The following is a 16,414-nucleotide window of genomic DNA, read 5'->3' as shown; positions in this document are numbered from 1 at the left end:
TTTAGAAATTGTGCAACATTTGAGTTTTGATTGTCTGTATATTTATAAACTTCTTTGCTTTTGATTGATTAACTTAATCTTATTTTCACGTTTTTGTTAATGTATAAATGTAGACCTCAGTTTACAGAAAAAACTAATCTAATCAAGAAGTGGCTTTTTCAGAACAGCAGGTAGTTTAATGTAAATATGTGTGTGTGGGTGTGTGTGTTTGTACACACACGTATATTCACAAAACCCCGCAGGCCTACCCAGTGACATAAAAAAATATGCACATAAGCGAATAATTTTATTTTCTATTTATGGATCTAAAAATTATGTGAAATCATGTAGTTGTTCAGTTGAAATATCAACAAGTTCAAGGTCACCAACACATGGCACATTGTAATCACTCAGCTTAAGACTTGGCGCTGCAAATGCCTAAATAAGCATAACACCTCTTTTATCTCTGCTAGTCTGTGTATGCATTGTTAATGTCACGCATACGCGCATACATTGACAGAACTGGTGTACACCCACCTCTCCTCTTGATCCTGACACGGGCCATCAACCCCTGCGCGGTTCATCGTCGTGGAGAAACAGGAGAGCAAACGCGTCCTGTAATCTCACCTGGAGCAATGTTTTTCCTGTTTGGTACCCAAAAGCAACTTGTTCAGACTTTGCATATTGCTTCCATTTGTCATTGTTAGTCAAGGGCACTACAACACAAGCTTGTCGGTGGTGCAATTTTAGGCGTTCTGTTGAAATGTCACTATGTATGAGTAAGGAGAGTGTTTTTTTTTTTCGTGTGTGTGTGTGTGTGTGTGTGTGTGTGTGTGTGTGTGTGTGTGTATCTGCATGTTTCTTTCAGGAGATTTAAATTTTTGTTTTCGTGCCCACAGATGTATGTATTTGAATAACTGGAGTGCTTGCCCGCACAAAAAGAGAAACCAAGGGCAAACATTCCATAGTTTGCCAAGTGATGCATATGCTGTATGAAAAAACATAGTTCCACATATTTATTCCCATAGATTAGGCACATTTCTATAAAAGATAAATATTTCTCGCTTAACTTCCCTGTACACGTGTATTTAATTCTCACGATTCTCCCGGGTTGTCTTCGCTTTAGAGCCCAATTACCGCTAGCAAGAGGAAAGCTTGGCGTCTTGCGGTATGTAGTGAAGCTCCTCACTATATATCCATGCATTTCTCTTCTATCACACTTCATCCAGCTCGGAGTCACGGGACACTCAAATCCATCCTGTTGGACTTTGTGCCTGTCCGTCACAGAGCAATCACAGACACATGGACACACACACACACACACACCTATGGACAATTGAGAGTCTTCAATTAATCTCAAACACATGTCTTTGTGCTGTGAGAGGAAGTGGGAGCACATAGAAAAAAACCCTGAATATGCTCATCATGCAAACTCGCTGATGTTCCTGCAGTGAGGCCAAAGTGCTAACTGTTACAGCACCATGTGGATCCTATTTATGTACAATTCCCATTTAGATGGCAAAATCAATAACCCCATAATAAAGATATAGTCAGCGGGACACTCTCTTTCCCTGTCTGGATTGTTGTCACTTTGCTGTATTGGTCCTTGTTTATTCTTGGGTGGACATTTAGCTTTGTTCTAAAGAGCAAAAAATAAATAGTACAAGTTGTTAAGAATTATGTTGCTATTAATTATGTATGAATTATATAATTTTTCATAGTGGTTAATAATTCAGGGTGCAAATTGCTAATTGCGCCTGATCATTATACAAACACCAGCAAGTACTCCATTTTCCTCCCACAGTCATGCATTTCAGGTTAATAGGTGAATCTAAGTTGCCCCTAGGTGTGAGTGAGTGTGTGTGTGTGTGTGTGTGTGTGTGTTTGTATGTGTGTAGCCTCTCTGCATTTGTCCTGTGATGGACTGGCTAACTGTTTGGGTAAAATCCTTCCCTCGTCCTTAGCTAGCTAGTTTCTGGCTTCCCTGCACACCTTGAACTAAATGAAGTGGTTATCAGGACTGATTGAGATACTTCTATAATACGTAATACATGATCATTGGCATAAATGTGTGATTCTGTGAATGTCTGACTTGAATACTAAGATCAATAAATCAAATAAAGAGTTAAAATGAGGTGTCCTATATGAGTTAACATACATAAATATAGATCTCATGTTAATACCAGTCAGTGACTGCACACGTGTTTCTATTTATTTATCGAGGACTAGGTCTATAAAGACATTTGAGCCTTAATGCCAATACAGTTTTGACAACTTTGGTATGTTCCACGCATATGTCAATGTCAGCATCCAGAAGGTGTGTGTTTGCACATTTATGTCTGTGTGTACAGTTCTTTTAAAAACCTGCTGTTTCTCAGGACTTTTACAGTTTCCCTTTCTGTCAGTGGAAAAGTATGCAATTAGAAAACACCTCGGAAGATTGACAGGAGGATCACATACAATTTGACAAGAGGGCGCCCCAGGAAGGCATGTTGGATACTTAAGTATTTTTAATTAAACAGCTCTCGGTGCTGGCAGTGCGCTTTCACTCACCAGTTCAAAGACTCCCGCTTTGACCCATGTGTTAAAAGTTTGTATCAGTTTTCCATGGCTGTGTTTTTCTTGGCGCCTAAGACATGCAACCCTAAATTGTCTTGTTTAAAAGCTAGTTTGTTTACAGTTCACTCTGTTTCTCGTGCTCTCTTTACCACTCCTCCCCATTACATTTCCACATGTGTGCAGTGCGATCAGGTTCGGGGTGTAGTTACCAACTCCCACTGGTCCTGCAACAGGCAGAGTTTGTGAAAATGCTTCACGGTTGAGAATAATAATGAAAGAGTGGATGGTAAAATGGAAAGATCTTCTCAAGCACTTTGCCTATTATTATTATTATTATTATTATTATTATTATTTTGTGTCATTCCAATTTATTTAAATCCAGAAACAAGTACAATAAAGTGCTCATACGTATGTGTCTCCGACACTTCATTGATAACATTTGTCCGTCTGATGTAAAATCAATATAACACACACTGACACAATGCCAGAGCAATGGCAAATGTACCATCATTTGTCATTGACTGGTAATAAAGATATGTCACGATTGATTTTAGCCCCTTCCCTCCCCTCTCAGCCTCTATCTCTCTCTCTCCCGTGTCTCCCTCTCCTCCTCACTCCATTGTAGTCACAGAAATAGAAAAAAAAAAAAAAAAGAATCTTATTATGACTAAGGCATGACCAGCCTTGCCAAACTCAATTAATATTGTAGCAAAGGGCTGTAATGATTTGAGGGTCTATGTGTTATGTTTTCATCGAGATGCTCTATCAGACAGTTTAAAAAAAAGAAAGAAAAAAAAAAGGTTTGATCAATGGATGGATGGTTTGGTGGGTCTCTTCTCTTAGGGGAATGTTTTTTTGTTTTCGCCTCTGCTAGATGTTTTTAACAGTTTTTTTTTTTCATTTACTTTTCGTCTTATTTTATATTTTATTATTTTTATTTATTTATTACAAGCAGCTCTCATAGAATTTGATACTCTAGCATAAAAAAAAACCAAACAAACAAAAAAAAACAAAACACTAACCTTGCACTGATAGTTTATGGATCCTAAATTATCTTCAAACTGTGGGGGAATGCCCCGTACCTGTATTTATATGATGGTCATTTGAAAATTCAGTTCAACATGTCTTTTATTATTTTCATTTCTTTACAAGAAGTTGAATAAATGGAAAAACCTGGTGGCCACTTTAATTAATCAAAAGAAGATCCGTAAGTGGGTTTTGTTCTTGTTATTTTCATTTAAAAAAAGATTTCAATATTGCTCTTACATAATAAATGAAGCACAAATTGAACACAATAACTCTGAGAGGTCAGGATGAAATCCAAACCACAAAAACTCCAATTATACAATATTTTAAAAAAAGAAACAAGTCCATAACTGAACAAATCAGCTGTGATTTACAACATTTGTGTTTCTGGACATTTCTTTTTCTGCTTTTGTCCCCTTCTCACTCCCTTTTTTTTTTGTGCATGTTTCCATATATCTTTAAAGTATTGTGTGTGTGTGTGTGTGTGTGTGTGTGTGTGTGTGTGTGTGTGCGCACGCCAGTCTCTCTCTGAGCGAGTGTGTATGCTTGTGTGTATGTTCTGCCATCGTGGTTTGTTGCCGCTGGCTTGTGTGTACCCAAGTTGCACCGATGGTAGCAAGCAACATCTGTTTCGGGCTTGTTGTTCCTCTTGGCTGCTTTTCAATTGGATTTCCTCAAGCAGGGCCAAAAGCTGTCACCTCTGCCAGGCTCTGTTAGCGATCACCGCCGGCCCCTATATTAAGTAGGTGGTTCAGGGCTAAGCTAATAATTCTCCCTCCTCTCCTGAGCCATCACACACCAGTACTGGTGTTGCTGCTGGTCTCACTGCATGCCTGTTTGTGTGTGTGTGTGTGTGTATACTCTCAGTTTCCCTCTGTAGCTATACACCCCGTGAAGGCAGACTGACCTGGGGGTCCCCTCCTCAACATGACAGCCCAACTGACTGGATGTGTGTCAGGGAAGAAACCAGGGAGTCGTAATAGCTCTTCTCAAAGAATGACTTATCCACTTTAGTGAATAATGGACAATTGGATTCAAACAAGAAGACAACTTTGGCCTCAACCTGACCTTCTCACACAGTCTATAAACCGCCGTTGTGTCAAGTGGAAATTGAAATGAGTGATCCAGTGACGCTGAATGAACGCTGATGTCTGTTCATTTTCTTGCTGTACGTAAGAATTAGCATCTGGATAAACTTCTGAATGCAGAAATATTGACTTGTTTAGAGGAAAAAAAGACAGCAATCAAGGGCAGATCTTTAGCTCATGTTAAGAGTTGGCAGTGCTACATGAATATTCAAAAACATCTCAGCTGCATTGCAAACTGTGGCGATCGGTCACGTTGTTTTCGGTCAGGTGTTGCCGGTCATTTATTGGGAGGTGTTTACCCCATCAAGCTGACAGAATGGCAGGCCGCCTGTCTACCTGCCCGCCGTTCTGCCTTTCGCGTCTTCTTGCCAGCGTCTCCGGCCAGCTGGAGCAGTTATTCAGAGCTGGATTTGAACTGAGGACCTGCAAAATATCAACTCCCTATTTTACAGCTTTGACAGACACTTTGATTTGACATGCCATGAGCAGTTAAAGTGAAAGTTATGTATACATGTTAATTAAACTGTTTATGCGTGGAGGGGTCAGAGACATTAGCAAGTCCCAGCGCAGAAGTGTGAATTTCTTTTCTTTCTCTCCCTTCACAGCGTTTTAACCTCTTCTGTCTCTCATTTCCTTAATGATTACCAGGTGTGAGGGCAGAATTTTTCCTCCCCTTTTTTGCCAAGTGGTGAAGCAGATAGCTCTATTTGTGAAAAGTGTCTCTGTGTGTTTGAATTTAGGCTCAGATATTTGACGGCGGGTCCAGCTCGTTCACATAGCTCTCATTTTTGGAAACGGGTGTCTGGAATTCACAAAGACGACATGTGTCTGAGGTTTTGGTCTGCAGTCGCTGGAGAGAAAGTTGTCATTTGCAAAAAACTATATCTATTTTGACTTTAGATGTTGAGTGACGTGAGCATTAATCTTTTTTTGCCACAGAGCTCATGACAGTGCCTGATGTCTGTTAAAAAAAGTGTGGTTTACAGGAAAGTAACTTAACACTGTTCTCATTATGAAGAAAATTGCTTGTTTTCCTCAATCCATTAAGCACCAAGATATACACTTATCCCGAATACTGGCATAATATACCCTTGAGATTTTCTGGTTTTCTGAATGTAAGTTCTCCATAAACAGTTTTCCTTTTGAAATGTTCAATTTGCTTAAAATAAAATTCTGCAAGTTTTGGTACAGATTTAAATAAGTGTCTAAAAAAATGTTCACCTCAAGCTGAAATTATTTAATTTAACCTAAAACATTCTTATCGTTATGCTTTATTTTAACGTTTCGCCTCCTTCTCATAGAAAATGGAGCAATAACTTGACAGAGGCAATATATCCCAGCGAGAGAGAAAAAGCTGCCCTGCCAGTCCCTCTCCCCTTGCCAAGACACTGCCCTTCCCCCTTAATCATAGTTTTCATATCTGTACATTGAAAATTTGTTTCCCAAGGACAATGTCATAAACTTGCTGTTTTCTGAGATTTTTACCTGCCAAGCGCTCTGCTCCCTAACTCTGCACAATTGGAGAGGTTGATGGAGATGGGAAACAGGAGCGCTGAAAGGTAAGGGGGGTGGGGGGGCGGGGGTTATGGGGGGTGGAGAGGTATTGTTCACTGAGTATTTGTAATAATTTGTGGCACAGGAAGGTGTTCATACTTGCACTGTGAATGTGCATTTGTTTGTATTGGCAACTGTGAGTAGGTGATACATCCCCTCCCTCTGTGAACTATGACTGCTGCATGCATGCACTCTCACTGATATGTTGTGACTTATGAACGCTTGTGGACATTGGGAGTAGAGTGCGTCATCGCCTGTCAATCGAAGTTCACACAGCCCCCCGCTCTGTACTGAATTGAACTAAAATGGTGGCAGTCCTTTGTGCAAAACAAATTCTTTGGGTTGCTTTGGTTTTTAAGATATTAAATAATATTCTAAAAGTGAGGGTTAATTTTAATTGTTTGAAGCAGCTCATGGGGTTTTGGCTCAGCCCAGCCTGTCCTGATCGGACCAGTTTAGGCTGGGCTCATGTAAGGAGGCCCTTCTTGTTAACAGATACAGAAACTTTGTGCTGAATATCAAAATCATGTTTACAGATGTGGAAAACAATAAAAGGAAGTTGTTTACATCCCTTAACTTAGAACTGTTTCCTATGTTTTGCCGATTTGGAAATTGGCTCATGCCTTTATGGATTAAAGTTCAAACTGTTGATTTAATACCTTTCTTGTGAAAAAGTGAAATTCGTTATTGTGAATTGACTTTGAAGATTAAAGGTGGCGTGGGATTTTATTTTCAGCAGTCATGGCGATTCCGGGTGCCCTGATGAAATTCTAGTAGCATGCTTTGGGCCACAACACCAAAGCACAAATCTCAACTACATAATTTGACAAAACAGGATCTCTTTAGCCTGGCTAGTTTGGGCGTGTGTGTGTCCTTGAACACAATATTAACAGCTGCTAGACACACACTCCTCTGCCGTTGACGTGCCAGTTCAAAGCATGTTTTTGTGGGAAAATGGATGCAGGACCATGCACCACGATGTAGTCCTGCATGTCTGACCCAGAGCCAGGCCCACATGCAGAACTGGAAATACTGACATACACAAATAAGTAAATAGAAAGAGATTTTTCACCTGACATGCTGAATGAAAGGTGCGATTTAAACTCCAGCCAAGTCGTTGCTGATAGACAAACTATGCACATAAAAGCTCAGAGTAACAATGGATCAAGATACTTGAACTAATGCAAGAAAATTCACATTACAGGGTAGCTTCACAGCATAAAAAATAAACGACACAACATTTCGAGTATCTGGAGAAAAGTGGGCACTGCGTCTGGGCTGAGGTGAAGTCTTTCTGGCCTGAATTGTACTGACCTAAGTTATGGAAACAGTCTGGCGGCCACATACTTACAGGCTTTTGCTTTTAGTTGCTGGGCGAGTCCCTTCCAAAACACAGTGAATGCACACACAGGCACACTGATGCTCACTGCAGTTTAAATGAAAATGTTCTACATAGCCACTCACTTGTTGGTTTTTACTTGTCACTGACACACTTGATTTCATTAATTGTATGTGAAAGGTCACAGGTGTAATCCTGGCAGCTACAAACATCAGCAGCCTTGTATTCTGTGCAAAGTATCCTTCAGCTAAATGCTAAACTCATATGCGCTCGTTTGCTTTGTCTCCTCATCAAATTAATTTACTATATTTGTGAAAGGCCTCCAATCAGTTCTGCTCTCTGGCATCCGATTCAGTTTACTGAACATTTACACTGCACTCAGTCTAATAGCACAGGAGTTGTCAGTCTAAATACAAGCAGGCTATAAAAAACATCATCATTTGCCAAAGACACACAGCTTTTGACATCTGAGAAAAATAGGACTGATTTAACATTTCCACTTACAAAGTACACATTTCAACAAACCCTGTAGAAAAAAGGCTGTATTACGAATGTAGCCAGTGGTTAATGGACCACCTTAAACATTTAATGTGCTTACTTGAGGCTTTTAGGAAGAGTGAGTTGCAAGGACGGCAGAGGTTAATTTCCAAAAGGGAGTTTGTCAACATCACGAGCAGCGGCAGTAAACAATATCAGGCTTAAAACCCACAACATTCACCATTTTAATCGACTTGACTCTGAGTTCTTAAAGGTAACTCAATCTCTGACTTTGATTTGTTCTTTCTGCTTTCTCAGACAAAGCTCTTAGTAGTTGATAAGAAAAATCTCACTTGCTCATTTAAACAAATGTTATTTTCTGCCTTCCATTGCTGGGTAGTACATCTCTCTGGGGTGATAATGTTTTGGTCAAACAGTGTTTGTTGGCTTTAACTTTTTAAACATACAATTGTTCCCTAATTAGTGGCATGCTAATTAATTTATGCTCCCTTGTTTGATGTACAGCAATGCAATACTTTGAAAGCAACTGTGTTCATTCCTTGCATAAATTTGTGGCATTCTCCTCTGAGTTCAAAAGAAACAGGACCGAGTTTAGAAAAGCACACTTGAATTTAAATAATGTGCCCCATTTTCTTTTCTGTTTGTTTTTTAGTCACGATATTAATGAATTAACATTTTAAACAATCCATCATTATTGTTATGCCGCCACTTATTTTTAACTCAATTACATTTTAATAGATCATTTTTCTTAATGTGCACAGTATGTTCTCCCCACTTTGTTCGCCGCACAACAAAAGCTTAATTACAAATAGGAGGAATGATCAAAAACATGTTATTGAAATTGCAACAATAAGTTGGAAATTGCATTTGTAATTCAATACAATGGAATATGTGTTGCAAATTAACCACCCACTGCCAGCTATTGTACATGCATATGCTTGTGTGTTTGCATATGTGCTTGTTTTTGAATAGCTGTGTGTCAATATTAGAATTACACAAAGCTTCTACACAGAATAACGGTTTCTCAAAAGAGTTATATTTTTCAATAGACACTCCTGGATTCTTTTTAGATAATGTTCAACCATTTATCCAAATGAATTTGTAAACTAATATTAGTATTTCATGAGCAACAACAGCATTTTTCAAGCCTGTTGAACTTGTTTTTTTTTTTTTTTTCAGATGTTTTATGTGATGTGAAAGTTTTCACTGGCTTCATGCCACACTGTCTCTGTTTTTACTATTTTTGCGATACAAAAGTTTTGTTCTACAATACATGAAAGTGAAAGGTGGGATGGTTTTACCACAAGTTTCGGCGGGTGAATAGTTTATTCAGCATATCAAAAATCAGTGTGATATTGTCAGAGTTCGGAGGATGAATGTCCTGACGCTTCATCAGACAGTGCCACACACAGGGCAGTCCAGCCTCTGGCGGACAGGAGCGGCCAACGACAGGTGAATGGGTAGCAGCTCGGGCTAGAGGTCGTCACTGTCAACCATTTTTTGTCACTCTGGACTGACCTCCAAATCATGTTGTCAATGGTGATGTGTCCAGATCTCCCTCTGGCAAAAAATTAGATACTCCAAACGCGACGTGACGGATGCATTGGCCAGGTTGTGCCTACCTGTCTCGGGGATCTGTTGTCACCCTCGCTTAAAGATAAAGTAACACAAACACACAGTCCGCAATAAAGGGGGAGAGATGTGATTTTAAACTTTCGTGTGTGTGTGTGCGTGTGTGTGTGTGCGTGTGTGCGTGTGCGCATGTGTGTGTGTGTGTCATCAGCCTCCGGTTTTCTTGTCAAAGAATCTACTGTGCCTGTCAGCCTTGAAATATATAAGATTTTACCTGCCTTTTCATTTTTCTCTGTACTTCTTTTGTGGCACATTTCAATCAGTACTCTGAGAATGTTGTTCTCACTGTTTCCATTGAGGCAACAGCATTACATTATGGCCCGAAGGCGAATGCACAGCTTGTGCATTCAGTGGATGCCACAATGGACCGGAATGAAAAATAGCTGTTTTTCTGTGACCAAAAGTGCTGCCTTTATGCATCCAAGGGCATGGCATTTTTGTGCCCTGGGTACTAGCCGTGGAATTTTGTGAACATGAAATATCTTCTTTTGTGTGTCATTTTTTTCATTATGTTCCCTGTGTCTATCTTTCTCTACTCTCCTCCAATAGCTTTCCTTGATAGTCTCGTCTGGCTTAGGTTGCTCTCTTTATGTAGTTGTGTGTGTGTGTGTGTGTGTGTGTGTGTCTCTCTCTGTGTGTGCTTTTTTGTATGTTACTGTCTATGTTCTCTTATTTATAGCAATTTATGTCAGATTTCAGTCTGTTACATGCTTGTGATCGTATGAGCCTTGTTATTCTGTGTATACAGTCTGCTCTTATGAATGTGTTTATGAGTGCATATGTTAGAGTTTAAAAACAGTGTGTTCTCTCTTTTTTTTTGTAACGCCGAAAAGATCATTTACTTTGATCATTTGATGGTTTTATTGAAGTCTGTAGTAAGAAGTTGGAGTATTTAAAGCTGAGTGGTGGCCCAGTTTTAAAAACTTGTTCCACTTTTTCTCTCATCATTTTTCATTACAATATAGCATCATGATGGGATGAAGTCCAAATCAGCTTAACCTATGTCTGTCACTCCACTCATTACTATTGACCTTTGTTTTGTTATTTTTTTTTAATGATAAAAATATGAAAGAGAAAACAACAGTAACAACTTTGTCCTCCTCTTCTTCCCTGCACCCCCTCTCTTTTCCCTTTCTTTGTCTGTGTTTGCAGGGCCTGTTCATCTTTCTGATATATGGGGTGTACAACACTGAGGTAAGTCTGCATTGTGTCTCAAGGCTGTCGGAGTGAATGAGAGAAATGACAAGTTTCTGATGGGCTCCTTGCTTAAAAGCTCTGTGGGCGGGGTGTGACAGAACGAGTGTGTATGTGTGTGAGCGTGTGTCTGTGGATGGGTAGAGGGATGGGAAGGAGGGGAGGGGACATCGTTTCCACGCAAGCGTCCCACTGCCCTTCATGCTTGGACTAACTTATATGCATCCGAGTCCGACCATTTAACACTGACACGCTGCGGTTCTCAGCCACTCATTCCTCACCCACATTGGCTAATATTTCACTGCCTCTTTAAGTTTTTAAACTCATGGCCCTCCATTTAGCATCCTGACAAAGCTGCTGGCCAGGGGTTTGCGGGACCTCAGGCAGTAACCATAGTAGAGTGGGGGGAAAAAAAAAAAAAAAACAGTATGGAAGCAACAATATGTAATGAAGGAGTGAGGAAAGATCATATTGAGATGCTGCGTTATTACCATTTAGATATGGGAAAGACGTGTGGGGGTGGAGAGTAGGTGACTGTCGAGACAGAGAGGTACAATTTAATGGATGAGACTCAACCCATGAAAATCACTCTTGGTCAAATCTGGATTTTAGTCTGTGTAAATGAGGTTAATTTTAAATGTGCATGGATGATATTACATTTGAGAGACTTCTTACTGTGCAGCTTTTTTTTTTTTTCATGCTTTTTTTTATTGTATCGGCACCTTTGAATCGGAACTATCAGAAGAAAGCTTAAACCCTGGAAAAAAGTTTCCTTTGTACCATTATTGAGAATTCAAAAATCCCTGAAATACCAGGCACAGAATGTAGGCGTTTGAAAAGTCAGTTTTCAAAGTGGCCTTTGTACAAAACTTCAAAAACTTCAGGGGTGATTCGCATGTGGATATTATATATACATATAAAAACAACAACAAAGCACACGTTTTTATATTGTAAATTTAAGTGTGAATGTCTCATGTTGCTCTGGCTGAATGGATAAGGTCATAATTACTTCACACAAGATATTCTGAAGTTGTTACCCATCTCCTTACAGGCGTTGGTATAGATCACCCCCACCTCACACAGCTTGTCCTTTTGGATCTTCCTCTCTCTCTCTCTCTCTCTCTCTCTCTCTTTTTCGGGGTCTTTTTTGAACTTTCTGTCTACATTGCCCCTTTCTGACCATTCAAGAGAATATCTACAATGGAACATTTGCATATCCTGGCCTTTTATTATATTTCTTTTGCTTCTCCTTTTCCACTTTCATTTCTTCATTCATGTCTTCTCTAGCACATGAAGAGCTGTCCCTGAGTCATAGGCAATGTACTGACAATGCAGAGCCAGGGATGGCTGACCCTTCACTCTGTAAAATAAATCAACACTGCATTCTTGCTTAAGTGGCTTTTTTTTAGTGCTTGAGAATTCATTTTCTAACACTCAAGTTGTCCTTGACCCTGAGGTCCCAGTAGTTTAGTGAGCTGCTCGTGTACACATTCCCATTTTCAAAAGACCACACTTCTTTGTTAAGATCTGCAGAAAAATTCTGTTATTCACTTCTCCACATTTCTCTTTCTTTTTCTGAACTTCCCTCACCTTCCTAGAGGGGCTTCTTTAGTTCTGTCTCACCCTGCTTGTCTTTTGTATTGTGTCTTTCGCCTATTCTCTCCAGCGTGATGTGCAGCAGTGCCGGCGTCGCGGTTCATGTCTTGAAAGAAATATCCACTTATTAGGAAAGGCTGAATGGATATAATTAAAAGTTCTTGTTTTGTCTCTTCTCTGCAGCAGTGTAGCTACAGTAAGGACAGGAGATTCCTATTGTGTCTGCTCTTAGACCACAATTCTTAGCTGGTTGAGAATGATTGCTTCCCCCTTTGATTGTGATATAGAAAACAAACAAGTACCGTCGTTCCTCTGTCCCAGCACAGACACAGGGTTTATTGGCAGAAATGCTTGACTGGACAGGACATCCCAACTGGAATGTAGTTAGCTTTTTAATGCTCGAGTTATGTTCAAGCAGTGTTTTCTGATGAGAGTTGTAACTGACAGCTGTCGTTGCACGAAACAAAATTAGTCTGGTCTTTGTAGCAACTTTGCAAAGTTTCTTAGTTGTTAGTCATGTAGAACTAACAAGTGCTGAACTATTTTAGCGTGAGCAGATTTCACTTTGATATGCTAAAAGTACGGTGGTAAATCATCTATTGCCTGAAAGTCGGAACATGCTCCATTCATGAGGCAAGTTTCTGGGTTGAGTAATTACCAATATGGTATGGAGGAGAAACGGCATCTGCTGCTATTACACTCAAAATGCAACGTTTTAATTGCTAATTACCTGACAGTAGCTTTCCATTATTCATTGCAATTAGCTTTTCCTTGGTGGTCACCTTGTAATCCCACGCTTTGATGACCTTTTATTTCCATCAGCTCCAAGGATGTCGGCAGGTGTTGTCGGGCGCACTGCTTTCATATGGTAATCGCTTAGCGCCCATTTACATGGGGAACCACGCTTTGCATCATTTTGAAACCTTGAGTGTACGCAAAACCCCTTAAACACATAACGATCATCTGAAACAATGCCCTTCCCCTCATTGTCAAATGATTAATTAAGTTGTGTCATGTAATTGCCTCAGTACGCCGGCTGCTTTTGATATCAATGAAATCCCCAAGTCTTATTTCCCCCATTAACTAATGTTAAGATGTGTCTGTCCAACATCTACGACTTGTGAAGGCCTTTCTAGGATCTTGTCAGGAATAATAGAGGGGTTGTAGAAACATCAGGTTGCCACTGTTGATTCTACCCTGTCACAGGGCTTGGACTCTCTTCATTATGTAGCCCTTCAGTGTATGTATGCAAAACATCCTCTGTATACACATGCTGTCTGTGAGACTGTGTGTGTGTGTGTGTGTGTGTGTGTGTGTGTGTGTGTGTGTGTGTGTGCATCAGTTGAGTGTGGTATCATAATTTATAACATGCCGCGACTTAATGAAGCCATAAGCCATAATGCATATTCACTAACGTTGTGGGCTGGGCTGGGACGGGCTGTGGTGATGAGTGCCCAGCCACCACAAATTTACAGTGCGCGCCGGCAGTGTGCGCCGTTACGTGCACACGCGCACACATGCACGCGCGTACGAGCCAAAGGCTTTTCATGGACAACTTAGGGCTGCGTAGCCTGACAGACTGAGCAGCTGAGCAATTCTTCCTGTTTGTGTTTAAATCATAATTCATTTTCATAATTAACTCATACGCATTTTTCTTGAATGTAGTAAAAAAAAAAAAAAAGCAATAAAAAGTGCATTTCAGGCTCTTCTGTATTCATGCAATGAAACTGAAACAATATGAGTTTTAAAATTATATATGTTTATTTCCTTTTTCCATAGTCTTGCTGAGAAAAAAAAAATCCAAAATTAACTTTTGGTTTCTGCTTACCGATTGATTGCCCTGTTATTATTGTTTTGATTTATTCACTTATTAAATGGTAGAGTATAACAGACCATGATAAATACATACATACAAGTTGCACATAATTTCTAAAGGTTTTGTAAGAAAACATCAGGCTGTTTTCTACCTAAATACAGTCAGACTCATTGGTTACATCTGTTTTTGTGTTTTTGTATTGATTTGTTGTATATCTTGTGAGCAAACAGTTACACTGAAAATTATGCCTGAGCTTTGAATGTCACAACTTTGCAACTAAATCGTATGTACGTGTACTGTATATCTCCAACAACTATGAAATTCTTGTCTCTTTTTGTATGTGTTAAATGACGGTGTGCAGTACACTGTTTCATCTGTAAAAATGTAATCTGTTCTGCTAGGGCGGTCCCTTCTCCTCCAATAGCTCCATTTGTTGGTCCCGGTGCTCTGTGTTGACAGATGATAGCTTGAAGTCGTCTCCTTAGTTTGCCAGCTCTATGTGTCACTTTCAAGTCCCATTAGCCACTGGGACATACTGGAAACACCATCCCTCCCTCTCTCCCTCTCTCTCTCTCTCGCACACACACGCACACACACGCACACACACACACACACACACACACACACACACACACACACACACACACACACACACACACACACACACGGTCTCAACCAATGCCTATCAGCACCTGAAAGCCAACCCCTCAAGTTGCATTTTTCCCCTTACCCTTTATTCTTCTTTTGACACTTAAACCAAAGCGTTTTATGAAAGATATTTTGTTTTAATTCATTCTAAGTGCATCTCTATGAGTGCTGTAACAGATATGCTTGCCTCTTTCTCTCCTGTCTTTCTTTCAGGTTCGGAGCACGGTCAACAGGATCAAGGAGAGGAGAAAAGCGCTTAATTTTTCAGTATGTAATTTCCCATTTTCCTGTCTGTGAATGTGTATACTGATCCACACGTCTCTGTGTGTGTGTGTGTGTTTGTTTCTGTGTGTGTCCCGTTTGTGTCTGAGGACACTGCAGCGACAGACACAATTTTCCTAACAGCTTTTGCTTTTTCTAGGGGGGAAAAAAAAAAGTAGTGCTTCAGCAATGCCAATGAAAGCTGGCCCACAGAGCAGCCCTGTACATTTGCTCGCCTCTCACCAGTCGACAGTCCATGTTAGATGCCCTTATACATCAAACACAGACCCACTATAATAGCTCCCCCCTCCTTCCTCACTCTCCCCATTGCAGCACCTTCATCCCAGCAATGTCAAGCTCTCTGGTGGGTTACAAGTTTCTAATCCAGGACAAGCCGTCCCCTGACATTAAAGTGTCAGACCCGTATTTATACCTTGTTGGACGCTGCTGTTTGGCTGGAACTGTGGGATGCTGCAAGTGGTGTAAATGTGTGTGTTTCTGTGCAAAATATGGGTGTGTGTGTATGTGTGTCTGAGTGTGTTTCCTCTTGTATGCGTGTCTATAAAGATTATAACCCATTCAAAGCACTTTAGAAGTAGTTAAGTACCTCAGACTCATTCACAATCACACACAGACATTAAACCTCACAAAAGCATAACATTTTAAACCTTAGCACCTTCATGGACTCCCACTCTTTCACTTCATTTCACAATCATTTGTATATCTCCCAAGTATATACAGTCACATGCACAAAAAACATCTTGTCCCTTATAAGCAACCGCACTTCAGTCACATCTCCGCTCGGTGGTGGTTCAGTCTGTCTTTATGGCCCACAACACTTTGTCCAGCCACTCCCCTTCTGCACTTTGACCCACAAACATGCACTTTACTATCACCCCCCCAACTGAAGTCATTTCTGAACAGGAGATTAATTTTTAAAAATTCAGTTTATCCAGACTTGGTTTTGACCCCAGTCGCAACCCATCCTACTACAGGAATGGACACTTTCGAGCTGGAAGGAAATAAAATAAATAAATAGACAAATTGGGGTGTGTGTGTATGTGTGTGTGTGTCTGTCTGTGTTAGGTATGGTTGGGGGGTACAGTGCCCCTGGGTGCAATCTGATATATTGGCTGCTCATGTTATCAGTGAAGGCTCCCCCCACATGCCGTCATTTTTACTGCTTCTTTTCCCCTCTTGTGGTGGCAATTTTCCAATCTTGCC

At 40.3% G+C, this 16,414-nt stretch overlaps 1 protein-coding gene across 1 annotated transcript in view; it reads left to right on the top strand.

Annotated features, from left to right (window-relative positions):
• The window catches only part of LOC115382006 (adhesion G protein-coupled receptor L3-like), an 84,832-nt gene that overhangs the window by 29,062 nt on the left and 39,356 nt on the right, over positions 1–16,414 (top strand). Inside the window, exons 21-22 of the mRNA XM_030083652.1 lie at positions 10,828–10,869; positions 15,143–15,196. Coding sequence (XP_029939512.1) covers positions 10,828–10,869; positions 15,143–15,196 — 96 coding nt within the window. The remainder of the gene's footprint in view (positions 1–10,827; positions 10,870–15,142; positions 15,197–16,414) is intronic.

Source organism: Salarias fasciatus, chromosome 23, assembly GCF_902148845.1.
Source record: "Salarias fasciatus chromosome 23, fSalaFa1.1, whole genome shotgun sequence".
Lineage (NCBI taxonomy): Eukaryota > Metazoa > Chordata > Actinopteri > Blenniiformes > Blenniidae > Salarias > Salarias fasciatus.
The sequence above is the reverse complement of the archived record's forward strand: the minus strand, read 5'-3'. Positions and strand labels throughout refer to the sequence as shown.